A 27,140-nucleotide genomic window follows, 5' to 3' on the forward strand; every position below is an offset into this window, starting at 1 on the left:
CTTGACTTTGGTGCCTGAATTTTGTCTTAAAGACAGTTGAAAGTCAATGGCTTACAGAATTTTTCTTATTATACTAAATCATTTTAGTAGATTGTTGAAGAAGCAAATTACATGTCTTCTGAAACTGCAGTTCATAGCACAAACTTTCAAAGTGCATCCCAAGACACTAATTCCAAGAAAACAAAGTTACTCCAATGGAGATTTCTGTTAGACTTTTAAGCTTTTTAATATGATCTTCTCTGCGTCTGTAAAAGCTTAATGTTTTCTCTTGTTGATTTTGATTTCAGGACCCCTACAAATCTTTTGGCTTGCCATCTATTGGTAAACTGTCTCAGTATCAGGAACCATTGCATGTGCCAAGTGTAAGTAAGTTGTTTCCAGCTTTCATAGATGCCGAGTGTCTCTTACAGACATATAGACTATAAGTACTCAGCAGCTTTGTAGATGTGGCCTTTTTTCCATCTTTTTGATGGGGAGTGGTGGGAATTGGGACATGATAATACTTGTACATCCTGAAAAACAACTTTAAAACGTACAGTTCCAAACTGGGTTTAAAAATGTTCAAATATGATATAGCGGGAAACCATTATATGTTAAAATATTTTAAGTCCTATAATTTTCCACTGAGGTTTTTCAAACACAGCTTTAGTGAAATTACCGTGGTGATCAGAAAAGACACTGAAGTGTTGAGTCAGCTCTTTTAAGGACAGAACCGGGGACACCAGTGAGAATCTGCCAGTGCTTTCTGTTTAGCTTTGTAGCCTTTAAAGAGGGAATTTATTACAGCAATTATTACGTGTTTCAGGATACAGTGTAACTGTGCAGAGGGGCTGTTTAACAAATGGCATTTTCTGCCTCATGTAAAGAACAAGGACACTGCCTTTCTGTAAAATCAAGGTAGTCTAAATCATAAGTGCACATACACATGACACTGTGTCAGTTAGGGGAATGATGAGGCCGCACCATCTGTGAATACGATTATTCAGTCTGATTATTTGCACGGAAAATAGTAAGAGATTACAGGAGGAGTCTTAAATGTGGAGATGTTATTGGATATATGATTTATTTTGCTTCTTAAATTGTTTTTGCCCGTGTACTTTCCAAAGGGACCTGACCCTTTCTGGTCTTCAAGGCTTCATGCTGTGTTCAAAGCCTGAAAGCAGAAAAAAAAAAGTGAAGATCTAAAAGGCATTATGTGATCTTAAAGAGTAGATGAGGGGAAAAAGGTATCATTGGATGTATCTAAACTTTTTTTTTAATGAAACAAAGAGTGTATTAAATAAGAATTTATAATGAATACTCCAGTGGTTGTTAGAAGTTTTCACCATGTTGTAATAGCTAACAGGATGTCAAACATTTTGCCCTTGCAAGTTTTTGCAATTTGCAATTTTCCAAACGTGAGACCTGTTGAAAGTACAAGTGATAATGGACAAACTATACCCCCTACAGTCTTTGTCCCACCAAATCTTTCTTCAATTAATGCTGCAGCAGGAGTTTTATGTAATAACATTTGCGCTTGTGAGCCATCCGTACAAAGAAAAAACAATTAAAATGCCTTAAATGTTCTGCTTACTGCTGTTATTTGGTTGTGTGAATGTTGCATGTCAGCTAAATGGACCACGGAACAGATAAAGTGATTGGGTGCAGGAGAGTGCACACTAAGCTTTGTCTATCATTATTGCTGGGAGCAATCAAATTGATGCCAGCAGGACAGTAGACGCGTTGACAGCTGTAATTATGTATCTCCATGGTGATCACTTTTGGCCTGTCATGGAGGCCCATGAGTCCCCTCCCTTGCAAGCATTTAATCAGATTGGGCTGTCACTTGTCAGGTAGATGGGGTGGGCTGGGAGTTGTGCTTAGGGGGAGAGGTGAATTGAAAATGAAGGGTGGGAGATGCGTGATTGCTTCACATGGTCCATCGTGGTACCGAAGGAAGAAATTTTAATTACACTGGAGGCTTCAGCGCAATGGTTTGAGGAGCTCATATGGAGTATCTAAGCTGTTGTCTTTCTGTTTACCTTGATTGTCACGTTAAAAATAGGACAGCTATTTTTACGTAGGCACTCATGATTTGGTGTCTTAATACATATTTTCTGCCACCGTGAAACTAATTTCTCTCCTGAGAATGTTGTGCCACTAAGAACAAAATTAATACGGCCAAAAAAGTTCAATGTTACAGGCCCATTGTGCCACAGTGTTTTCTGCATTTTACATTTTGGCGTTGTCAACAAATTGGCTTAAAAAAATAGCAGGGACTTGTAATGTGTCAAAGTGAGGTTGGCTTATGAAAAGCATATTGCCAAATGCATTTTCAATTTGTTTCTTCTTCTATGTCTCAAGTTACCTCTGATTCTCTACTTCTGCCTGTGTGTCAGCTGCTCAAGCTGGTGGAGCTGGTGTGCATGGCTGTGAGGGGCTTTTCCTAGCCATAGACAGGAATACACTGGCTGTTTTTGTCTCACGTAGCCTATAATTTCCTTAGAAAGTGGTACTTGTAAATACCACATTTTCTTCGTCTTTGATAATGAAGCTTAAGATAGATAACCACAAAAACCTGTAACAGTGAGCATTCACGTTCAATGCTCTTACACAACAGACAAATGTAGTGCTCTATCCAAAGAGCTCCAGTATTGCTGTTTGCCATTGCTGTCAGCAGCCTGGAGAGAGAATCCTAAGGCTCTGATATGGCAAAGAGTTGAGAAATATTAGAACCTGTTTATGTTGGTAAGTGGAATTTGATGCACTAAGAGTTCATTGCAGGACTGGACTGGGACATGAGTTGTGCTTTTTTTTTTTCCTCTCTGTAAGCTTTTTTTTTACCTTTTTGTTTACATTTGTCCCAGTGTAGAAATACTGACAACACTAAAAGTGTTGGGACTGTAATACCAATGAGCTGTAGCATACAGTAATATCTTGAACCCTAGCCTTTATTTGGTATCTTAACTACTGAATAAAAGGAAGAAAAGATTTTAACCTGATAAATAATAGCAATACTTATTAGATCTCCAGTATTTATCTCTGCTTAAGTGTGCTATAGTGAGTATCTGTTGAATTAGGGTTTTTTTTCCATCCAATATTCATTAAATGCTGTCACACCATATAGTTTATAAAATCACCTACTGTTACCAGTCTCTGAAAATGTAAGCACCACAGGGAGAATTGAAGATGGTAAATGTATTTCTTTTCTGCTCTAATTTTTTACTAACCTTGATTTTATTTTATGAAAATTAAACTTCTACAGTGGTTTCTAGATTTCCTGTAAAAAGGAAATTATGCAGCAGTTTTTAAAGAACTTTTAATTGTCACTGTAACTTATTTCATTTTTAGGCTATTGTACCTAGGAAAAAAGTGTAAATTATGTATTGATATGTAGGTTTTATGTGAACAAACATAAAGCAGCTGGAACATGTAGACTCTCAAGAAGCCTTACGTGAACTTTAGCATCTGACCAACCTGTTTACCGTGGGTCCGAATTATGCACCTTTCTTGTGTTTGTTTTTTCTTTGTCAAGATATGATGTACATCTGTTAATATTTACACACGTATGTGTATGTAAAGCATCCCTGAACACGTTTATGGAATCACTTTATAGGTGCTATTTTGAAGACAGAACTCACAGTATAACTTGAGTATGTGTGGAGTATGTATGTCATACCTTCACACCTTATATTTTTTGTAGTACTCAGTAAACACATATATCACAGGCAAGGGATTTATCTAGGGCTGAGCAGGTAAATGAATTCTTTCTGATTTGAGTGTAAGAATGTAAACATTCACTTTGACATAGGCAGACATCATGGGAGGAAGGATAGTTTAGCAGTTTCCAAAAAGGGAAATGGGAGTTACAGTCCATGTTCATTCTGTAATCATGACATATCTGAACTACCTTCTCATCAGTAGCAAATGTTAAATGTACCTGATATGGGTAGTGGGGGGCCTAGTTAAGCACAAATAAAGCGCATTTGAATAAGATGCGATGAAAGTGCTACAGAAGTGTTACATATGAATAAACAAATATGCTGTACAAATAAACATTGCTGTATAAGAAACAATATATAAATATGTCATCACAAATACATGAATAAGGTTTTTTTTTTTTAATAAAAAGACTATAATGTCATAAAAGCTAGTCAGGCAGTGTTTCTTCCTGGAGAAGGTGAGTACACCTGCTAGGGTCTCTCTTTGTGTCATTTGGATAATAAAGTCATCATCATGCCCTCATGTGGATTCTGTAGACAAGAGGTTCTACATGTGGTCCCTTGATAATTGCCTAAATTAAAATATTAAAGGCCTAACAGCCGCTGTGTTGACCTTTTTCTGCCTTGCTGCAGACAGATGAGCTGCTGTTTATTACAAAGGTTCCTTCCCACAGGTGAAGATTTAAGTGAGATTCCAGGACCCTCTTTCCCACCCCCTTTACAACACAGAGTATCAGAGCCCTGCTGCTTCAACAGCTTTGATTAGAGCCCTCTATCCTTATGATCCCCAGAATGCATTTATCACTCGTGAGTTATTTTGATTAGTTTAAAAAAAAAAATATTTCGGATTCCAGCACTCAAAAGCATCAATTTAGTAAATATTTATTCCCCAGAAATTGCTCATTTGAAAAGTTTTATATGGCTAACCTCATTGCTACAGTGATGAAATCAAACTGAGAGATGAAAACAAGAATCAGCAATATCCTAACTAACTTGTTGGCTGGTTAACAGCAATCAGCCTCTTCAAAAGAAATTTTTGAACTTGTGTTATTTTTTTCCATGAATATTGCAGAATCAGAGCTTTAATTGGGGCTGTGTCCTTACAAAGCAAAGCCATGGAAAAAGCTGTGTAAACATTAAAGCCTCGAGGGAACAGCAGCAACAGAAAAAAAAAATGTTTTACAGTTGAGAGGGTGAGGCAGAGAAGGAAAGTGTTACAGACATGAAAACCACAGGATCAGTATTCCTATGGAGCTGATAAGCAGAGCTGCAAAGTTCCCACTGAATGCTCCCTACTTGTATTCCTACTGGAACTCTCAGAAGGGCTGTAGTGGAACATGGGGGATGTGATTATATATAGATGCAGAATGGATGTGATTATAAGGGGCATCCTTCATGCCAGGTGTCAGTCGAAAAAATAATTACAACTGTATTTTATTACAGGGATTAAATTGGAATTGGATCTGTTCAGAGTTGAAGTTTAAACTGTGTAACACAACCAAAATTGTTAGATATATTTAGTGTGTTCACATGCATTCTAGGAGAACAAAAGAGAATTTAGACTATCAAGTGAAGATTGCAGTCATGTTTCTTTTATAGGAGAGAATAACTTGCAAGTATTTTTCCTGGTGGAGGAAAAAGCTCCCCTTCCCCCCAGCTTCTCTTAAAACAAATGATTCTAGTTCTTTAAGGGGAAAACATGTATGTAATAAGCTTCTCGGGTGTTATGTTTTAAGCCTGCTGGGTAGATTTGATCCTCTTGTTGAAATATTTTTTTTTCCAATGCATAATTATTTTTACTTCTTATTTTTTGAAGGTACGTGTTGACAGTGGCATACAACAAGGAAGCGATATTAGCATTTACTATGATCCTATGATCTCAAAAGTGAGTTGATGATTATTTTTCAATATTCTAAAGATACAAACCACTGATTTAATACACAGATCTTTTAAGTGAAGGAAAGTATATGAAAAGATTGGTAAATCGGTGTTTTAAAGGTGCTAGGCATAACATGCCTCAAGGGAATATGATCAAAGTGAAGATGTAGAGGAAAGGAAATGTAGTGTGGCTTCCAAACAATTTTTTTTAATCTTTTGACACCATAATTATTTGTCTTGTAGCTTCTGATTGTTAAAAGAATTCTGATTTAAAGAGAAACTATTACTTTCAGACTTCGGTACTGCTAATCTATCTTTTTTAATGTAACTTAGCCAGAACTAGAATTTCAATAATTCTGGTTCCCTAAAAGGAGCAAGGAAAGAAATGGTTGATAGTATTTCTTAGTATTAGTATTTATCAATTAGTAACATAATGGTAAAATTAAAATTTGACATTATCATAGAGTCATAGAATGGTAGGGATTAGAAGAGACCTTTAGAGATCATCTATTATAGTCAGAGTTTAGTTGTCAAAAAAAATTCAGTTGTTGAGGCATTAGAGGTCAGGAGAGTTAACTGGATACTGAGCCTCTGCTCTAATCTCCTCTACACCTAAAGAAGAGAGACCTTGTTTAGATGCTCTAAGTTTTATGAAGCAAAAGTGATTGGCTTTCTCTCATTGAATGAGTTAAGAGATCTTAGGTTGTCTCTTGATATTTTAGAGAGTCTCTGAAGCACAGGTACAGTAATGTGGGAGAAATGTTTTTTTGACTGTAGAAAGTCTACAAGCTATTTGAGTTCATTTTTTATTCTCAATGCTATTCAGATTCTAGAGACAAACATTACTTCATTCCTACATAACTTAAATACCTTTTATGTTTTTAGCTGATTACCTATGGCTCTAATAGAGCTGAAGCACTGAAAAGAATGGAAGAGGCTTTGGACAATTACGTAATTCGAGGTAACTACTGAAGTTTTGGTTCCTAGTGTGATAGGTTGCCATATATTTCAAGAAAACAGCTTGAAAATGTAGTAATTAGCAAATTGAGTAAAGTTCCCCCTTCTTAAGTGTAAATTAAAACAGGAAAGCCTTGTGTTAATTAAGCTGAGAAGATACATCAAATCTAAAGACACTTCATTTTTTTTCTCCATTGTTTCTGCTTGAATATTTTGAGAGAAATGTTTAAGTAATTTCTCAAAATGCATAAAGAGTTTCCACAAAATGGTAGCATATAGTTCATTTGTTAGGTTGTAGAGGAGAAAGAAAAGCCACTGTACTCTAAATTAGTTGCCATTTTATAACAGTTTAATTCATTGATTGTATTAAAATAATATCACACTACAGCATTAGATCATATATGTACTTTCTTTTTTCCTACTTTCAAGGTAATTGCTTAGGTTTGGGCAAGTACAGATGTAGGCTGATGACCAACATATGTTTCTGCTCTTGCTAACTGACTGCCTAGGAAAAGCAGCCCTTCTTCCAGCCTTTCCAAGCAGCAGGGGAGAATCGGTCATGACTACTTCAACTACCATTAAGTTTTAAAAAGGGAAGTTATCATTTGTGTGGGAGAAGTCTTTAGATCTTCTTTGTCTTAAGGAAGGATAACTCAGTATATGAGAGAGAAAAATTGGATTTCTTATCCTTTCTTTTCATGGAGGTGATTAGAGAATGGAACTGTACTGTGGCAACAAATTTCATTTTGTCCCCCAACTGTGTGGGTGTTTGGGGCTGTTATTTTTTTTTTTTTCATTACTAGTCAGTACACTTGTATAACTCAAATAGGTGAGAAGATAACTGTTTGAGAATTTTCCGTCTTTGTTCTGTGTTTTGGCTGCTGGACAAGTTGTTTCATGGCTTCAGATGGGAGAAGGACTTGGAACACTTATTTAATTTCTCTCCTGAATAGCTATGAGGAGGAGCAGGAGAGACATCATGTAGTAGACAATCATATGAGTGTTTCTGTAAAACTTGGATTCGCTTTGATGCTTTCTACTGAATACTATGGTGTCATGTCAGACTGGAAAGATTTATCTATCTAAGGGAAAATGAGCATCCCTCAATCACAGTGTAGCTAGATAGGTGGTAGGATTAGCCATTATAAATTAATTGCTGACTATGAAGCGAATTTATACTGGTGCAACTTGAGCCATTAGACTATTGCAAATACAATGTGCTGATGTAAATCCCTGCAGTATAGGAGCTGAGTAAATTTACGAGAGAAATTTATACTGCTATAGCTAGACTGATGTGAAGTGGAATTTGTTGGGTTTTTTATTGTTTTTAATGGAGACAGGCTTTGGATTAAAATTCAGTTATATTAATAGCAAATTGTGCTAGAAGGATTACATTTAATGAGAATATTGGAATTGTTTGCAGAGCATCATCTTATCTGCTGTAATATGGATTAGAACACAATTGTTTGTTTTCAGGTGTTGTACATGGATGTGTATGTACCTAGTAACAGTTCAATAGATCCATAAATACCTGAAAAGGGTATGACACATCTGGAAACTACTAATCTGCCTTCCTGACTTCTTTTACAGTCTTGTTTGTATTGTTTTAAATGCATGTTTGCATTTACATGTTCCTACTTACTATCACCATAGTATTCGTACCTGTGAAAAAGCTCTTCATCTATTAACAATGTTGAAAGAGGTAACAAATGGTCTACAGGGGATACATACTTTTTTAATATTATTACAAAAGAAAAATTTTACTACAGGTTTCAAACATAGATGAATTTCAAGAGTGCATTTTGAGTTGTGATGGCTAATGGTTTCCATTTGAAAACAAACAGGATTTTTGTGTACTAAATGGAACGTTCATGGATATTAAAGTATCTCTTCTCTTCTGTGAACAATGCTTGATAGGGCAGTTTGTAGAAACTGTCCTGTTATGTTTTCAACTGCATTGAGACGTGCAGAACTCCTCCTTGTTCAGAGTTGTGTCTGATAAGTTCAAGTAAGCTTAACAGATCATGAAGTAGTAGTAATATATTGGCATTTAAATGGACAAAAATAATAAACCACCAGAAAAATAAAAGCAACTAAATGCACTTTTTTCTAAAATGATTGTAAAACAGTGTTCAACCAATCTTGATTTTATGTGAATGTGCCTTCCATGAAGGCATAACTGAACTGTTGGTAGTAGTAAAAGGCATAGAGTAGATTTTTACCTAGTTTTGAAGTTACTTGGTTTTATATTTAAGTCGTGAACTTGCACATAACTATTTAGAGATCACCATAGACTTCCTGGATAGTGTGCTCCATATTCCTTTTCCTGAACGCAGCCTTCCTGATTTCTTTGGAAGTAGCTTTTATATTTGCTTTGTCTTTTAGAGGGGAGTGTGTTTCTTCCCCGTAAATCATGAGTGTCTTCTAGGTTACAGAGCGTGTTAGCTAAGTGATACCAGCTGAAGTCAGTGGCAATTGTACTGATAATATAAATTGTGAGAATTTAGATTTAAATTCCCAGAAATTGCAACATTTCTGTAAACAAAAGTGCTCATTCACTCACATAGGGTGGGAATGGGATGTGGTGACTGGGTAACAGGTCAGGGACCATCTAATGGGTAGCTTAGGGACTGCTAATGGAAGATGGAGTCTTTCCCATCACTTCTGTGTCACCAGTTCAAGGCAGGCAAAAGTTGGTAAGGACTTTTAGTCACTAATATTTTGATGGTTGCTTGTTGACCTGTGTGAAATCAGTGGTCTTTATCCAGTTCCTAGAAGACAAATGTCCTCTTGGAACAGATGCCACCATATAATGTCCCTCATGGCAATCCTGGCAGAGAATCCAGGGACTGAAGCGGCACAGTGATGCTCCAGGAGGTGACCCATCCAGGCTAGCTTGAGGCATGCTGGCAGCGAGAAGTGCAGGGACATTCTCTGCTGCTCCTTGTCAACCTGCTGTACAAGCAGACACTCAGTTTCTGCTGCTGTGGCTTTAGAATGTCCTAGAGTTGCCTCATTCCCTTTTAGCTCTCTTCTGCTTACAGGGAACAAGTCCTCAAACTACAGTCTTTGTTGACTTGTTTTCTAGGACCAGAGAGTACCTGGCCTTGAATCCATGGTTCAGCTGTCCCTCAGAGTTCAATCTGCCTGACAGCATAGCACAGGAAATTAAAAAAACCCAGACAAATATTTGCAAAGAAATAAAAAATGTGCAAAATTTGAGTAAATAATTTCTGCAATCAAGACTGCATCATATAGTGCCTGTAATAGCATTATCTTGATTTTAAATTATCAATAAAATGAAGTTGTGATATTTGCAACAACACCATGTTCTAAAAATGCCTACTGTCTTAATATTTTATTACAGTTTGGAGTGGTGACAGCTTGCACACACTGAAATAAGAAAATCTACAGTCTGTTTCTTGGTAGATACTAACAGTGTGACTAACTCAAGATACGTTCAGTGTGGTCATGGGAATGTTATCTACATCTTATTTCCTGGGTAATATCTACATTGTAATTAATGGGAGCAGATGAATGTCTAAGCAGTTCTTTGAGTGCTGGATTGTATTAGATGATCTCTTGAAGTCCTTTACAGTTTAAATTGTTCTGATAGGAACTGACTCCTCTATTGAGAACTGATCTGCATTCAAATTCTCAGTTGAGATTTCTGAACGGGGAAGGGTCTAATTAGGGAACATTTGTCTGTAGGTCTTCCAGTATAGTTCAGGGGTGATTAATGTGCAAGGTCTAACCTAAATTTGTCTTAGGCAGATGATTTTTTGGTTTTGCTCTGTCCTGTGGTTATTGGACAATTTGTGACTATTGAAAAATTCAAGACATCGGTCAAGCATAGAGACACTGTTATTCATTGGGATGAGACTTGAGTTGTTTCCTGTGAGCTTGCACTGTTGTTGGTACTTAACATTTCTCTTGTTTTATAGAATCATAGAATGGCAGGGGTTGGAAGGGACCTTTAGAGATCATCTAGTCCAACCCCCCTGCAGAAGCAGGTTCACCTAGATCAGGTCACATAGGAACATGTCCAGGCGGGTCTTGAAGACCTCCAAGGAAGGAGACTCCACAACCCCTCTGGGCAGCCTGTTCCAGGGCTCCCTCACCCTCACGGTTAAATAGTTTTTTCTTGTGTTTAAGTGGAACTTTTTGTGTTCCAGCTTCATCCCATTACCCCTTGTCCTGTTGCTAGGTACTATAGAAAAAAGGGATGTCCCAACCTCCTGACACCCACCCTTTAGATATTTATAAATGTTAATAAGATCTCCCCTCAATTTCCTCTTCTCCAGACTAAACAGCCCCAGTTCCCGCAGCCTTTTCTCATATGAAAGATGTTCCAGTCCCCTGATCATCTTGATGGCCCTGCGCTGGACTCTCTCCAGCACTTCCCTGTCCCTCTTGAGCTGGGGAGCCCAGAACTGGACACAGGACTCCAGATGAGGCTTCACCTGGGCCAGAGTAGAGGGGGAGAAGAACCTCCCTTGACCTGCTGGCCACATTCTTCTTGATGCATCCCAGGATGCCATTGGCCTTCTTGGCCACGAGGGCACATTGCTGGCTCATGTTTAGCTTATTATCAATCAGGACTCCCAGGTCTCTCTCTGCAGAGCTGCTCTCCAGTAGTTTGACCCCCCAGCCTGTATTGCTGTGTGGGGTTGTTTCTTCCCAGATGCAGGACTCTGCACTTGTCATGTTGAACCTCATGAGATGCTGGCATGAGGGCAGATTGTCCTCCTGTTTCTCCTCTGCTTTTTTCTTAAGCCAGTCACGGATGATTGAGTGGAAATGGCCACTTGTCAGTGGTATGTTATAGCATGTAGTTTAGCAAGGATTATAGATCACTGCATTGTGGGGGAAAGAGTGAAAGGCGATTGAAGTACAGGCTGATCCAGGAAAGGCAATGTTATTGATGCAGTAGAAGGGAAATAAAATTAAGTGTTTGGGATTCTTGTTGGGAGGTGTTGTTGATTTTTGTGTTTTGGTTTGGTTTTTTTACTAGAAGAGTTTTGTTTTTTGTTTTTATTTTTTATTTGGATTTTGTATTGATTACTTTTTTAAAATTAACAAAATAAAAATTGTGGCAGTGAAAAACTACAAGAAATACCCTGTGTCAGATTGAGGGAGATACTCATTGAAAGACAAGTGCTGTTATTTCTAGTTATGCACCTTAGATATAATGTTGTCCTACTGTTCTATTCCTCTTCTTCAGAGTGAAGGAATGGCTGAGGACAGGGTGATGGCAGAGTGGACATCCATTTTATTTCACTTAGTTTTGACAAACTCTGCTTAATTTCTGTTTCCAATTATTGTACTGGTTCAAGCATTCATATGTGTTTGACTAATGCCATAATAAGATCCAGCAGTCCATTATTTAAGAGATTCAGAAGTGCATGCAGTACAAAATTTAGTTTGTTTGATCTAATGATTTTTACATATATTATATAGTTCCCCCCGCCTCCCTTTCCACTTTATTCTTGTCTATGAGTTTTGTGAAGACTTAATGTTTTAATTGAAGTACACGTTCAGTTCTGAGGGTCACTGGTGTACTCTGATCCTGTGTGAGAACTTTATATGCATGTTTGTGTATTGAAATAACAAAGCTGAAAAAGCCTTTCTTGTCAATTTTGGGATGGGTCTTTGTTGGCAGATAGCCTGCTCTGAAGTCAATTGAAGCAAAACATAAGCTGTGAAGGACAATTAAACAATTGAATGTTGATGGTTTTAATGATTATGACAACTGCTGGAATTGCAAAGATGGAGGCTAACTGGGTAGCAATCACGAGCTTCGAAAAGTTCGTGTGTTGAGAGCAATGTTTTTGTAGTCCGTGGAAATCTGTGATAACGTTCTTGTTTGATTGTGTTACTTTCTACTTCAATGTTTTATAATTCTCCAGGCAGAGCTTCATTAATATTTTATCATTTTCTGATTAGAGATATCAACTGGGATACTGTTTAAACTTCATAGCTTTTATTCTTATTCAATATTAAAATTGATTAGTGATAATTTAGTGTTGCTATTTTTTAAGAGAAACCTAGTACTATGCTCAATATGTTTTTACAATCAGTAAATATACAGATAAAGTTATTTCTATTACACTTAGCACAATGTGGAATTATCAGCATGTGAAGTGACTGCTTATCTACAGAGAAGCATGTAGGATTCCAATTAAGTTTACATGGATAAATGCAGATTTGTGTTTGCAGACATCGAGATGGCAGAAGCTTAGTACTGTAAAAAGGCTAATCAACACTGAATATGTTTAGTGTCAGTAAATATTTACAGTGAAAACATTGCTTATGGTTTTGTCCCTTGGCACTTTTTTAGTGAGTAAAAATGTGATGTGATACCCTGTTTGTAAACCTGCTATAAAATTCTTGTTTCTATAAAATTAGTTTTATTTCTTTTTCTCCTTTGTGTTTTATTGGGAAGACAGGTTAGGAATTAGGCTAGAGTTTGTAAGAAAAATCTGGTATGTTTAGCAAGGTTTTAAGGCAAATACAAGCCAGAGGATGAGGAAGGAAAGGAGATAAGATTCAGAGACAGGCAGTATAGGAAGTAATTTATTCCAATTGTAGTTTATTTTTTTAAGTGATGACTTATTCAAATAGTAGTTACTAATCATCTCTGATCAATAATGTGATTATTTAGTGTTCTTGTGTATTCATTAGACAGTAACTACAGTTTAACCAGAGAACTAATTGAACCTCAGGAATATGCGTGTGTTACGTATATAACACATAAATATATAACTTTCAAAATATCATTAGGCCTCTGGGAGTTAACTGCTAGTCTGCTCTTTTACAAATGTGTTCTGGGAAATAGTGTCTCCAAGTTGAAATCCAAGTAGTACATCTTCAGCTGAGCTTCTACTGATGTAATATTGTATGAAGAATCCAGCCAAGTGAAGTTAAAAAACAGAGGTACAAGGAACATTGATTACTTTTTATTATATTTTTACTTAGAAAAAAGACTGTAACTGTACTGCTACATCAGTCTTAACAATGTAATGAAAATGATGCTGAAGTGAAATTTTGTCTTGGAGGGGAAATAAATTGATATAGTTTAGGATTTTGTTTGTTTGGAAATGTCATGGCTTGTCAGGTTAACAAATGTGATTTTGTTCCTGGCAGACTGCAGACCTGGTGAAGAAAAAGAAAAATTCTCTGAAAACCACTGTGACATAAATACAATATACTTCAGTTTAGTGTCTAACTTTGCATGAAATAAGCACTGCCTGTTAGCCACTGTTTGATCCTGTGAGAGTGTGGGGCTAATGTCTGGCCAGTGTTTTGGAAGCAGCAGGTAGTCAGGAGCAAGCTGCTCTAGGGGTCCATATTTCTGTATCCTAGCAGTTACTCACACACAGATGGAGACCTTATGAACTTTGACAGAGGTCACGCTAAATTGCAAATCTAAAACTTCTAGACTTCTGAAGGATTACACTGGTACTTTTTTCTTTTTTTTTCTTTGAAAGCCATACATAGAGAACATCACTAAAGCTATCAACTCAGGTTTGAGAGGTAGATCAACCACGTAGCCATTACTCACATAAGGATCATGGAGAGTGATAAAGACAGCCTTTCATGATACTTTAAAGAAAAGCGGTTGCATATTAAAGTTTTAATTTACATATGTTATATTGCTTGCCAAACACCTAGGCTTGTCTGCTCCATTGAACTTGTTAAAGGAATTTTAGAGCTTAAAGCATTGCAGAAGCCTGCTTTTTTTTCTAATGCATATGAGTTGGAAATAATGAAGATACTCATAGTATTTTTTTGATTTCAGGTCTTTTGGGGCAGTCAGTTGAGACACCAAGCTCTGTCAGCTGTCATCAGCCATCATCTCACCAGGGATCTTATAGCAGTTCAGGAAAGAAAAACATGAGATGATCTGGTTACACACTGTAGTGTGCCTAAATCCTGGATTCAAAGTCGGGAGTGTTGAAGAGCTCTTCTTTTGTCTTTTAATTATAGTCCTGAAGCTGTACTTAATAGATGAAAATCTCTGTGATATTTCAACTTACTATTCAAGTGAGAAGATTTGGGAAGATTTTGTAGCAGTCAAGGAAAGACTGTATTTGTTTGAGTGATAGTCATTTAGCGTAAGGTCTTTTAAAAATTTTTATTTCAGTGGAGATGCAACGTGAGTTTCATTCAGTGTTTATGAAATCAGGGTCACAGGCAGCAATGAGGCTGATCCTTTTTTTTAATCAAATAGTCAAATTTGTATCTTGTCGTCATTAAACTGGTTGAGTAATGTGCTACTCAATGACTCATGAACTAGTCTTAAAAGCGATGACTTCATGATTCAGTGAAGCTGAGTCCAACTCTGTGTGTTGAAAGTGGTTTCAGTGGCGGCCACACAGTGAGCTTGAAAATTTACACCAGCAGCAGACTGGAGGGGGGAAAAAAAAGCTTTAAAACTGTTGGAACTGGTCTGCATATAAAATAACAAGAATGCTATTCATGGTTCTAAACTGGAAAAATGCAAAGGGAGAAGAAGGAGCACAAAAATATCTTTCTTTGGTGAGATCTTTATAGGGAAAAAAATCCAAATGACTTAATTTGCAGCAGAGAGACCCGAATTTGCGACGAATCTTTATTCACGTTGTTCTAAAATAGAGCTATTAGAAAAAAATGTGCAAATAACCTTGAGTCATGTCATCACTGTATTAATCATAGTAGCTTGAAAGTAAATATATCTAAAGTTCACAGTCATGTTCTTTACAAATGTTACGGGTGCACAGACAAGTTTGTACAAGATAAAGTAGTTTGTGATGTGCTCTGCTTTTTATACTTCATAGTATGTACCTAACACCAAAGTTCATATGACCGGGCAAATGAAATATGATTTGGAGTTGCCTGTCCCTCTGACACTGAGAGGAAAGAATGTGAATTACTTTCTATTTCCTGAAGGCTGAGAATGTGCACACTGCACAGCTGAGGTTGGATAACCTCTTTCCTATAGCAGCTTCCTCATTTATCCATACCTGGAATGGATGCAACAGCTGCATAAACTTATGGTTTATGCTCCTGAATTACATGTCTATTCCAGCTTCTCTTTAAGAAATACTGGTGTTTGTGAGACAGTGTTATTCTCTAGACATGTTGGGATTGAATTGTTGTGGGTCTTTGAATTTTCTGTTACAATCTCTAAAATTGAGAAGAGTTGAGATAAAGATGGTGATTTTCTCTTGTTTGCAAAATCCTAAACTTTCCGTTCCAGAGATGACCTGTGAGCTACTTTCAAAAAAGAAAGTATCTTCTCTTTGAAAATCATTTGGAGTGCAGTAGGCAGAAGATAATTTAAATTACCTGGGGACTTTTTGTTAGTGAGTCTTTTTTAGATCCTTTCCTCTCCCACTTCCTATACTCTTTTATACTTAATATTTTGGTGAAAAGACTTCTAATGATCATCATATTTGGTGCTAAACTGCAAGTACTTCTGGCAAGGTGCACTTTAGCATGAAGTTACTTAAACAGCCATGTTAAATTCAAATGAAAGTAAAGCTTGAAAGGCTTTCAGAAAGTCATCTAGTCTCACTGCCTGAACTCTATACCAACTATATACCCACTATATATGCATCCTAACAGGTGTTTCTTTAACCTGTTTTTGAACATTTTCACTGGCTCTAGAATCTTTCCCTCGGCAACCTTTTTTTCCAGTGTTAACTATCCTGAGAACGTAACTTGTGTTGACATCTACTTCCAATTATGTTTTTTCCAGCCTACGCTGGAAATGAGATATGGTTAGTTCTTTCCTCTCTTGGGAAAACAAGTTAATCTTTTACTCATCTGTGAGGAAGGGGTAGAGGACTTAGTGTTTTATGTGTCCTGGACTGATGCTGGTAGCATTCTTTGAGCGATGTAGCTGTAGATTGCATTTGTTAGAAGTTGTCTGTCTTTGTTGCATGAAAAGCAAGGCAAAAGAAGGGAAAGAAAAATAGGAAAAAAAAAGAGAGGAGACAGGCTGAGAAATAGAATAAAAGGAGATGAAAATTAGAAGAAAAAAATATAATATTCAAAGAAATTGAAGGACAAAGATGGTTATAAAGTGTTCATTGCTAAGTATATTTTTTTAATTAAAGGTCAGGGGAGGAGTTACATACCTGTCAGGGTCACAGAAGGGTGCTAAAAAGAGAGTAAGACATTTGGTAAGAGAATTGGCCAGGCAAGACTGAATAAAGGTATATACAGAGTATGCAATAGATTTCTTTGTTTTTTGATTTCCACAGGAATCTCCTATGACTTACAGGTTATAAAAATGTTATATATGTGATAAAACCTTTTACTATCTTTCATTACTGTGATTGGGGTGTAACATGCCAAGCATCTTCCCATAATAGTGTGTGTGTGTATAATAAGGTGGCAGGATGACAAAGTGATTCAGAGGTCACTGGAATTGGGCTGATACTTAGGGTCATGACTAATCTGTCATGTCAAGATGGCGGCTTTGGTCTTGTCTACATCTGAAAAGTCTCTTGATTGTCCTTGCTGTTATGACTTAACTAGTTTTTTAATCAGGTCTAGTGAGGGGAAAATTTGAAAGGATTACTTCTTAATTAAACTGAGCATTTAAGGAGGGTATAGTGATGCGGGAGTGAAATGTAATTATCGTATCTGCATCTACTACACCAGTTCTGTGGTCTCTGTTTTGTACAAGTATTTATCCTACAAAGATAAGAGCTCATATTTTTACATGCTTGGAGAAGAGGAGACTGAGGGGTGACCTCATTAATGTTTACAAATATGTAAAGGGTGAGTGTCAGGAGGATGGAGACAGGCTCTTCTCAGTGAGGAAAGAAGGGACAACAGGTACAAGCTGGAACACAAGAGTTTCCAAAGAAATGAAAGGAAGAATTTCTTCACTGTGAGTGTGACATGGCACTGGAACAGGCTGCCCAGATGTGTTGTTGAGTGACCTTCTCTGGAGACATTCAAAACCCACCTGGATGAGCTCCTGTGTGACCTACTCTAGGTGATCCTGCTCTGGCAGGGAAGTTGGACTACATGACCTTTTGAGGTCCCTTCCAACCCTTAAGATTATGTGATATTGTTTCTTACTGTAATTAGTGATTAATATGTTTACTTGGTTTTGTATTGGTGTTTTTTTTGTTTATTTTCAGGTGTGGCTCACAACATTTCTTTACTGCGAGAAGTGATTGTCCATCCACGCTTTGTTCAAGGAGACATCAGCACTAAATTCCTTCCTGAAGTCTATCCTGATGGCTTTAAAGGTTTGTTCTATTTGAGAATGCTTCTTTTCTTCTTGAGAGGTGTTGTTTCGGATTATTACCCTTTATATTTACATACTGTGACATGTTTCTCAATCAGTCTTTTTTCTTTTCCTGAAATATATCTGTACATAGGTACAACTAGTTTTAAATAATGCAGAACATAATTGAAACAATTTCTTTATGTTCAAGAAGCCAAAATACGTGCTTGTAGTGACAAAATAGTAAGTGAAGTACATCCAAAATCAAGAAAAACAATTTGTAGGTGATAGTAAATATGTAAAATAAGCATCAATTTGACTCTACTGTTAACTGAAGATAAGGTTTCTCTTTGCTCAACACTGTTGCTTCTTCAGTGAGTTTGTGCAGTATCTTCAGAATCACTTGTCAGCACCCTTTGTATTCACTGTAGCGTTGTCTGGAGAATCTGGCATTTTATCAGTGTTTCACTCACCTGCTCTTAGTACCTATTGCACACAGTAATGGGCATTGCCTTGAAATTATTAACTTGTAAACTAGGTTAACATAAACACAAATGCAAATATTTCTTTACAACATCAAAACCACTTCAGTTGTAAAATTGTATAACAACAGTTGGTAGGGAATTGTAAGTGAACACATAGATTGGTTTACTTTCACAAAGATCAAATTTTAAAAGGTTTTTTTCTGTCTCAGCCAATCTGCTCCAGATGCCTTTTTGACCTGTATGGTCAGAGACTCAGTCCTTCTGTAGAGGCCTCACACCTCAGCTAACATTCAGGCAAAACCTCTTCCTTATTTAAGGGAGAAAAACAAAAAAAGATAATGTTTATGGTTCATCATTCATGCATCCTTTATAAATCCCATGGAGATTCCTTTTTCTCCCCTTCATTATTAATCCAGTGTGGCAGAATCCTCATACCACTTTGGAGACAACAGTGCCAGATTGGCAGTCACCAGATATGACTGGCACCTTGCCAAATTCTACTCTCATTAAGAAGCAGAACAGATTTTTCTTACCTCAGGACTCAATTTGTGAGTTTAATGCAAAGAGTATTCATCCACAGAACTACTTTATATCATGATGTAATTGGCAACTCTGCGACACAGTCCTACATGTGAGATTAATGCATTCACCTTGTTATTGGCTCCTGACTGTGAGGAAAGCAATAGGAGTTAGTCACCTTGGGTGGCAATAGGCTTGTGATGGTTGAAGCTCAAATGTTCCTTTGTCTTCTTTGCTAAGGTATACTTAACCAGTCTTCGGGTAACTCAGCTAGCTTTCATCCAGTGTAGACTTGAGGTACTCTGATCTGCTCTGAAGGCTCAGTGCTGCTGATTAGCTGATCTGCCTCCCTTCCCTGGCACTCTAATACAGAATCCCACATCCCATCTCTTTGCTGGTTCTAGGACTTGTCGGTCCTTGTCCTCAGTGGATTCAGTTCCCTAAAACACTGTAAAACTGCTTTTTTAAAATTGTTGCAGCTTTTGTTAGTGTTTTGAGAGTTCTTGGATTGACTTAGCTCAAGATGGACTGTGGTGAACTTAAGCAGGCATGTGAAGTGAGTTGTCAGCTGGGAGTGGGGAGAAGGGAATGGTGTGGTAAAGGCGAGGGTGCAAGATGTTAAGTAGGTTCATATTGTGTTATAGAAAGGCAGCTTCACCTCACACAGCTGAGAGCGATAAGACCATAAACCATCTTATTTATGATGGATGATGTGTCTGCTGGGCCCTTGATCACTTGTAAGAAGCTGGGACACACTCTGGAGACCCCTTGCTCTGTATTTCTGACTATGGGAAAGCACTGTTGTCTTTTTTTTCTTCTCGTTTTAGTGTTGCAGTGTTAACTTGTGTATAATCAGTTAATTACTTGTTGGTCCACAAATTGCAGGATGATAGAAATTTGAACTGTACTTACACTTGAACAGTATATGCACAGATTTATGTGCACGTACACACTGACACAGGTAGCTGATTAGTGTTGAAGTCTGAGGTAAACAGTAGTATTGTATTAATAGTGTCTTAAAGATAACCTTTTGCTCTAGACACTAGAAGACACAAGAAAAGATACTGTGACAGCTCATAATAGAAACTAATGTCACACATGAAATGACTAGGCTTTTTCCTGCTGTATGAAAAGTCTTGATTTTCTCCTGTATATCAAATTGCATGTATGTCTTAGCCTTCTTAATGATTAAAAAAAACCCAGATGTTGTTATTAGAAAGCATTTCTATTTCAAGAGTACTGATTCAAAGCTAACTGAAGTAATTGAGAACTCAGTTAGCCCTGTCTTAGACTTTTCTAACTTAAAAAAAAGAAATTGTTATGTAGAATTAGAGGATAGTTTTAAAAGTACCTACTGAAAAATGTTTCTGCAAATACAGAGCCTGTCATGGGAACTCTTGAAGGCAAGCAAGGGTGGTGGACAGATGACAGAAGCTCAGCAAGAGAAAAAAAGACTAATTAACTTACACAACCTAAGTGTCCAGCTCACGGTTTAATATAAATACCTAGGCTAAATTTTGCTAGGGGGCTTTAAAAATTCAGTAGCTTTGTGTATCTTAATATTCTTTATAAAAGACAAGTAGCTGTAAAAAAAAAATCAGGGATAATCTGTAAAATTAGTGCAATCTGTAGCCAAAGTGGATTTGGGAATACCTAGAAATATGTGCTGTTGTTAAACACTTCTGGTATGGATTCCTACTGTTTAGGTTTGGAAAACAGTAAACAAAATTGAATGGAAGATGCGTGCTGTATTAATGCTTGAGCACAATGCCATGTGCTGCTTTTATGAACTACACAATTGCCACTGTTGGCCTACATTGATGCTAAATAAAAAATGTTAGCTGTGTTCTTTCTGGTGACTGCATGAAGTACCAGCCCATTTCTTATGTGTATTCTTCTTCAAATGTAAACATTAACTTTAGTGTTAAGAGTAAACTGAGAGATATTTTATTTCCAGTCTCATTCTCAAGGGTTCCAATTTAAGTCCTTTATTAGAAAGCTTTTACTATGAGTTAGGAAGAAATTAATTATTAGAAATATCTTGGCAGCTTTTCCATTAACCTGTGATACTCCTAATTACATCTAGAACAGGAATCTTGTGTAATTTTCATGATTAGGGTTTAACTCTTTTCTTCCCTTCTTTAAATAAATATTCATTAACAAAAGCAATTTCCTTATTACAAGTTATTTTAAAACCTTACTCTGCTGAAACTAACCTTGCTCAGGGTATGATTAGTGTGGAAAAACAGCTGCTGTTATGCCTGTTGGTTGTCTGTAGGAGGGATGACTGGCTGTAACGCTGGCTGGCAGTGGGTCAGCTGGAATGACGTATTGCTCTGAGTACACATGCATGTTTTGGGAGAAGTGTGGATCTGAGAAGTGGGTACAGCAACACTGATTAGGTCAGGTGACACAAATACATCTGCCTTAGAGTGTAGTCTCCAAGCACTTTGCTCACAGAATAAAAATGTTTCTGAAGGATGCAGGGGTAGCCCATACTACTAGGTAGCCTATTGTCAGAGGAGCTGTCCTACAGCTTCCAAACAGCCTGGGCTGACTCTGCATTTCCTAACTTACCTGGTGAGAAAGGAGTATACTGTCTATTACTCCTATTTTATAAGCACAGAACATATCTCTATCATCACAAATATTCAAGAAGAGACTTTGACAAAGAATAAATGAAACTCAACGACCCTAAAGTTAGTTTCCTATTCATTGGATCATTCTTTATGATTTAGTCTGTTTCAGAGTTAAACTTCCCCTGGGTATCTGTTTTAATATGGAGGCATTTTGTTAATGGCACACTCTTCGTGATTATTAAATGATATCTCAAATGCTTGGTCAGTCTCTTTGGCAGAGGCACCCTATGTGAATATGAATTGGGGCATTTTCCAAGAGATCGTTGCAGAATTCATACCAAAAGACAGGGGAAAAAAGAAAAAGAATCCTTTACTTCCCCTCTTTTGGGTGGAGAGGAAGAGCAGAAGTTCTGATGGTCAATCCTTTATGTTAACTGATTTCTAATACAAAAAGGAAGACAGAATTGCCTCTCTCTCCTGCAATTGTATATTGGCTCCAGAGACTGTGTATAAGGTGTGAAGACTTTTAGACATATTGTGTTTGGCATAATTATATGGTTTAGAGGAAATAATTACTCTGCTTTATACAACACCTGTTAAACTAGCTTTGGAATATTGTGTCCAGTTTTAACCCCCTCATACATATAAGAAAGATGTCAGTAAACTTGAGTAAGTGAAGCAAAGAGCCACCAGTATGGTGGTGAAGGGAGTTGGATCAGAGGACCTGTGAGGAGAGCCTAGGATAAGCAGGCTTGTTTACCCTAGAAACAAGAAAGCTTAGGGTGAACCCAATGGCAACCTTCTTGTACCTCTGGTTTAGGCCCATTAGGGAACAAAAGACCATGATTAGCCTCAAGTACCAAAGACCTGAGAATTGCCAAAGGGCAGGGAGAGCTTAATTGCTGCTTATGGTCCAGGACAAAACAGACCAGGCTACTTGGCTTGGGGAAGAAAAGAGAAAATAATTTAATCCAACACCAACTAAAACATAACCATAAACCCCCAAAACATAACAAACACAAACCAACACAGAATGGTACAGTGATGAAGGTACAACCAGCCCTTTAAGACCACCTTCTCCCCACCCCTCCCCTCTTCCTGGGCTCAGAGCCCTGATCCCTGTGTCTTTATCTCCTCCCCCTCTGAACGGCTCAGGGGGGCAGGGAGTGGGGGTTTCAGTCAGTCTATTCCTGATGGCTTCTGCCATTTGTCTTTCCTCAGGGCAGGTGGGCTCTGCACCAGTCCTCCCTGCAAGTCCTTGGAGTACCTTAAACACATGGCAGCCCTGCATGGGCTTCTCTAACGTGTTCATCCTAAAGGCTGCAGCTCCTCTGCCTCTTGTGTGGGGCTGCTCTGTGGCCTGCAGGCTCTCCAACACAGCCTGCACCATGGCCTCCTCCTCACACAGTCTCTTGCCCGTCTGGGTGCACTCACCTGGAGCTGCTGGTGGCTCTCAGGCCTGCCATTGCCCTGCATGGGTTCCAGGGGCAGAGCCTGGTTTCTCACAATGGCTTGCAGAGGGGTCTCTGGTTTGATGCTCCTCCTTCCTTCCTCCTTCTTTGACTGTGGGGTCCTCATGGTCACCTCCATCTTGTACCACTATTACACCTCCTGCCAAGCGCTTCAAATTCCCGTCCTTAAATAGTGATGGCAGAGACATCAGGTTGATCCAGCTGGGCTGGAGATGGGTCTGAACCCAAGGGCCAGGGGAGAGTCCGAGAACTTTTTACCGGGTCTTCCCCCTGTTACCAAGCAAAGTCTGCTTCTTGCTAAACCATGGCAACCTCTGAAGGAGTTCCCAAGAGGATGAAAAAAGGCTCTTCAGTGAGTTGTCCAGCAGCAGAGCAAGAGACACGATGGTCATAAATTGTAGGTTCTCAAGACCTAACTCCACAAACCTCTGAACAACCTAGTCTGAATTTGATGTTGAGTTAGTTTACTTGGCGAGGAGGAGTAGCACACTGAATGAGCTAAAGACCTCCTAAAGTCCCTTCAACCTCAGTCATTCCATGATTTTTTTAGGAGCAAAAGTGGGGTTTTTTTTGTGAATTGAGACTGTAGATATGACTTCTAAATTAAAATCTGGAGACTTTTGTCATTAGTTTGAGGAGGGAATGCAGCTTCCACTGGCTATGTAAGTGTTACAAGGGACAGGATGGTTGCTGCTAATTCCATTAATCTTCTGCACACTGGAATTTAATCTTTGTCTTCGTTTTATGAAGTTACTGGATTATAAAAATCGATTTAACAGCTTACTAGACTTCCTTCTTTCTGGCAAGTGAATACAAGAAGCATTTCTTGGTCTGTCACTAATCCCTTTATAATTCAAAATAATAAGAGACTTCCTTTCCATATCCTATAGCATCCATCTCATAAGCAATCATGAGCTCTTGGAAGGACATACTTCACTATTCTTAGTGGTTTGAGATTGCTTATACAGTCGATATTGTCTGTCTTTCACTGTGATCATCTGAGTGGAGCAAAGCACTGCTGGGCTGCAGAAAAAGTTAAACCCTTTAATAACATTCAACTTGAAAACTCTGCCTCAAGTTGTTTGGTGTACATGCTATCTGTAATGATCAGTTCCAAAATCTATTGGGGAAAAGCTTGAGCCAGAATCTAGGAATGATATAAACATTGTCTTCATTGGTATGGATCTGAATTATGCATTGCAATTTCTGTCTTACCTATTTTGCTTTCAGTTCTTATTCTTCCCAATCAGAAGATACTTTCAAGTATTAAGTAACAGGCTGGGGCACAAACCAGGGCTTGTTTATTTTGGCTTGTTTTGTTTTTTTTTTTCCTGTAACTGATAGTAGGAAACACATTTTGAGGACAAAATGCAAATGAGACTGTTATGGGAAAAATGACCTTTTATGTAATTTAATTTGAAGTTGGTTATGTAAAGTAATTGCATGAACCTTTTTGACTCAGCTTGGGGGATACTGGGATAATATTGATTTAAGCAATCATAACATCAGGGAAATGAGAGTGAAATAATTTTTTCTTGTCTTTCTTCCGACCAGGGTTCTGTCATTTAGTAATAATAGATGTGTGTGGTTTAGTTTTAAATAACATGAACAACAATGCTTCTACTCCTTCAGTTGTGACTTAATTTTATAGCCGTTAATCCTGTTTTCTATTCATGTTACATAATTCATCTCAGTGATGACAGTGATAACACAAGTATATCCCAGCTTCAGCAGAGAGATTTGGGAACTGGTTTGCATTTTGTGGTGGAGATGAAATCTATGTGGCCCGGGAGCCTGTACTGATGAGAGCAGGAAAGAGCAATGGTAGAACTTCCCATGTTGGAGGTCGAGGAACCTTTTCTACTTTCTCATTTCACAACCCCTCAGGGCAGCACTTGAACAAATGCCCCAAAGGTAGCTTTGTTATTTTTCAGATCGATGTGCTTCGTGATGAATGTGAAAGGCTGGGTCGCTATATCTTTATTGATGATCAATATTAACTTATATAGTTGACACCCAGCTGAAATCCCGAGGGGTAGCCTCTAAAGTAAAATACTCCTTTTTATAGTATTTATAATAGTGATACAAAGGTGTCACTCCCTGTAACATTTGTGTAGTCCCAAATAAAGTAGCATAATTGGAAGTTTAACCTGAAAGCTCTTTGAATTATTGCTGAGCATAGCAGCAGAGCAAGAGTATCAGGCAAGGAAGAGGAGACTAGAGTTCAGATAACTAAGGCAATACCGACCACGGTATGTCTTGTGTAATAAATTGATATTCTTAGGAAGCACCCTTTAATCAAGCTTCTGAGGTATGGCTCCAAAGTTATGCTAAGGACGTTCCGTGGCAGGATTGTATCTTTGTTGCCAAAGATTGAAAAACTAATTTTAGTATGTTCTTGATTAAGGGTTCATTCCAATGCCTACCATTCTGTGGTTCTGTTAAACTGTAAAGATCATTCCAGTCCAACCTTCCTGGTCAAGCAGGTCCACCTAGATCAGGTTGCACAGGAACATGTCCAGGTGGCTCTTGAAGACCTCCAAGGAAGGAGACTCCACATCCTCCCTGGGCAGCCTGTGCTAGGGCTCCGTCACTCTCGCAGGAAAGAAGTTTTTCCTTATATTTAAGTTGAACTTTTTGTGTTCCAGCTTTTGTCCATTACCCCTTGTCGTATCGCTTGAGACAATGGAAAAAAGTGTTGCCCCATCCTCTTGACACACACCTTTTAAATACTTGTGTTAATGAGATTCCACCCTCAATCTCCTCTTCTCCAGACTAGACAGCCCCAGTTCCAACAGCCTTTCCTCATAAGGAAGATGTTCCAGTCCCTTGATCATCTTGGTGGCCCTGCACTGGACTCTCTCCAGCACTTCCCTGTCCCTCTTGAGCTGGGGAGCCCAGAACTGGACACAGGACTCCAGATGAGGCCTCACCAGGGCAGAATAGAGAGGGAGAAGAACCTCCCTTGACCTGCTGGTCACAGTCTTCTTGATGCATCCCAGGACGCCATTGGCCTTCTTGGCCACGAGGGCACATTGCTGGCTCATGGTTAGTTTGCTTTCCACCAGGACTCCCAGGTGACTCTGCAGAGCTGCTATTCAGCAGGTCAACTCTCAGTCTGTACTGCAACTCTTAGTCTGTACTGGTGCATTGGGTTCCTCCCGAGGTGCATTCTGCACTTACCACTCTGCATAAGGTTATATTATCTCCCATAAAATCCATACTGGACACTACAGTCATGATGGGTTTTCTGCTCCCCACATCTGTGCCACCACTGGTGCAAATAGTGACAAATAGAGAACGCAGATTCACATTTGCCTAAGGATGCCTTGAATGTAACTCTTGATCAGTTGTTAACCTGTTGCAAGTTATTGACCTTTGTTCACTGTTTGGAGTTTGATTTTTATTGAAGATAGAGGGAGAAAATAGTTTTTGCAGCACAGCAAGAGCAAAAGCAGTTATTGATTTCATCCAAGCTGAAGGTCATGCGATAAAACCTTCAAATTGGGATGTTTTTATTTTTACCTTGTTTCTTTATATGAGTTGATACTACCAGTCTGTATTGGAGCAGGTGGGAACATTCAGTTTTGGGCGGACAGGCTTGTCATGGGTGTTAGGGTGGCTGAAAAGTAAAGGTTTTAGGATAGATTCCCGGTGTGTCTTTAGCTGTGACTTGTAGACAAATCATCAATTTTAGATACAGCGTTTTGGAAAAATGTTCTCAGAGCTTCTTCACTGTGTGTAAACAATTGGAAAATTGGCACCTTTTAGAGACTGTTGATGCTATTGCATTGTAGAATTACACAGGGTTTAAATATACATGTGTATCAGTGTATATGTGTACAAATAGTACAAAAACTGTGTGCAGTTTTTTGACTTTTGCTGTGCAATCGTTTTTTAGTAACTGGCAAAGGAAAGATCAGATTTGTTCCTCAAGCCAGTTTCCTAACCTTTCAACGTTTGTATTTCTGCATATGTTTGTTGAAGTGAAGAGAGTTTCTGTTTCATGGCAGATAAAAATAATAAACACTGAACAAAGGAAGTTGCAGTAATCTTTAGTCAGAATATGTTAATATGGACTAAATTAAAGATAGGTTGATGCAAATTTGCTGGCCTGTGTTATTTTTAAATTTACATTTTTTGTCCTGTGACGGTTCCTTTGTACTGTTAGCTGGAACTGTAGGGAGTGTGTTTCCATCACTGTGGCATGATTGCATTTGCTGAGGTGGACTCTAAGCAACCTCATTACTTATCTATATTTAATGTGCCCAGTGGAATGATGAGTCCTGTGCAGAAGATGGCCCGTTTGATAATTGTGC

The 27,140-nt window shown here is 38.2% G+C and overlaps 1 protein-coding gene across 3 annotated transcripts in view; it reads left to right on the plus strand.

Annotated features, from left to right (window-relative positions):
- PCCA (propionyl-CoA carboxylase subunit alpha) overlaps positions 1-27,140 on the plus strand; it is a 283,334-nt gene that overhangs the window by 124,770 nt on the left and 131,424 nt on the right. For all 3 annotated transcript variants that reach the window (XM_061996271.1, XM_061996282.1, XM_061996292.1), the window contains 4 exons: positions 288-362; positions 5,518-5,586; positions 6,465-6,540; positions 17,678-17,788. In XM_061996271.1, the coding sequence (XP_061852255.1) occupies positions 288-362; positions 5,518-5,586; positions 6,465-6,540; positions 17,678-17,788 (331 nt within the window). The remainder of the gene's footprint in view (positions 1-287; positions 363-5,517; positions 5,587-6,464; positions 6,541-17,677; positions 17,789-27,140) is intronic.

Source organism: Colius striatus, chromosome 1, assembly GCF_028858725.1.
Source record: "Colius striatus isolate bColStr4 chromosome 1, bColStr4.1.hap1, whole genome shotgun sequence".
Lineage (NCBI taxonomy): Eukaryota > Metazoa > Chordata > Aves > Coliiformes > Coliidae > Colius > Colius striatus.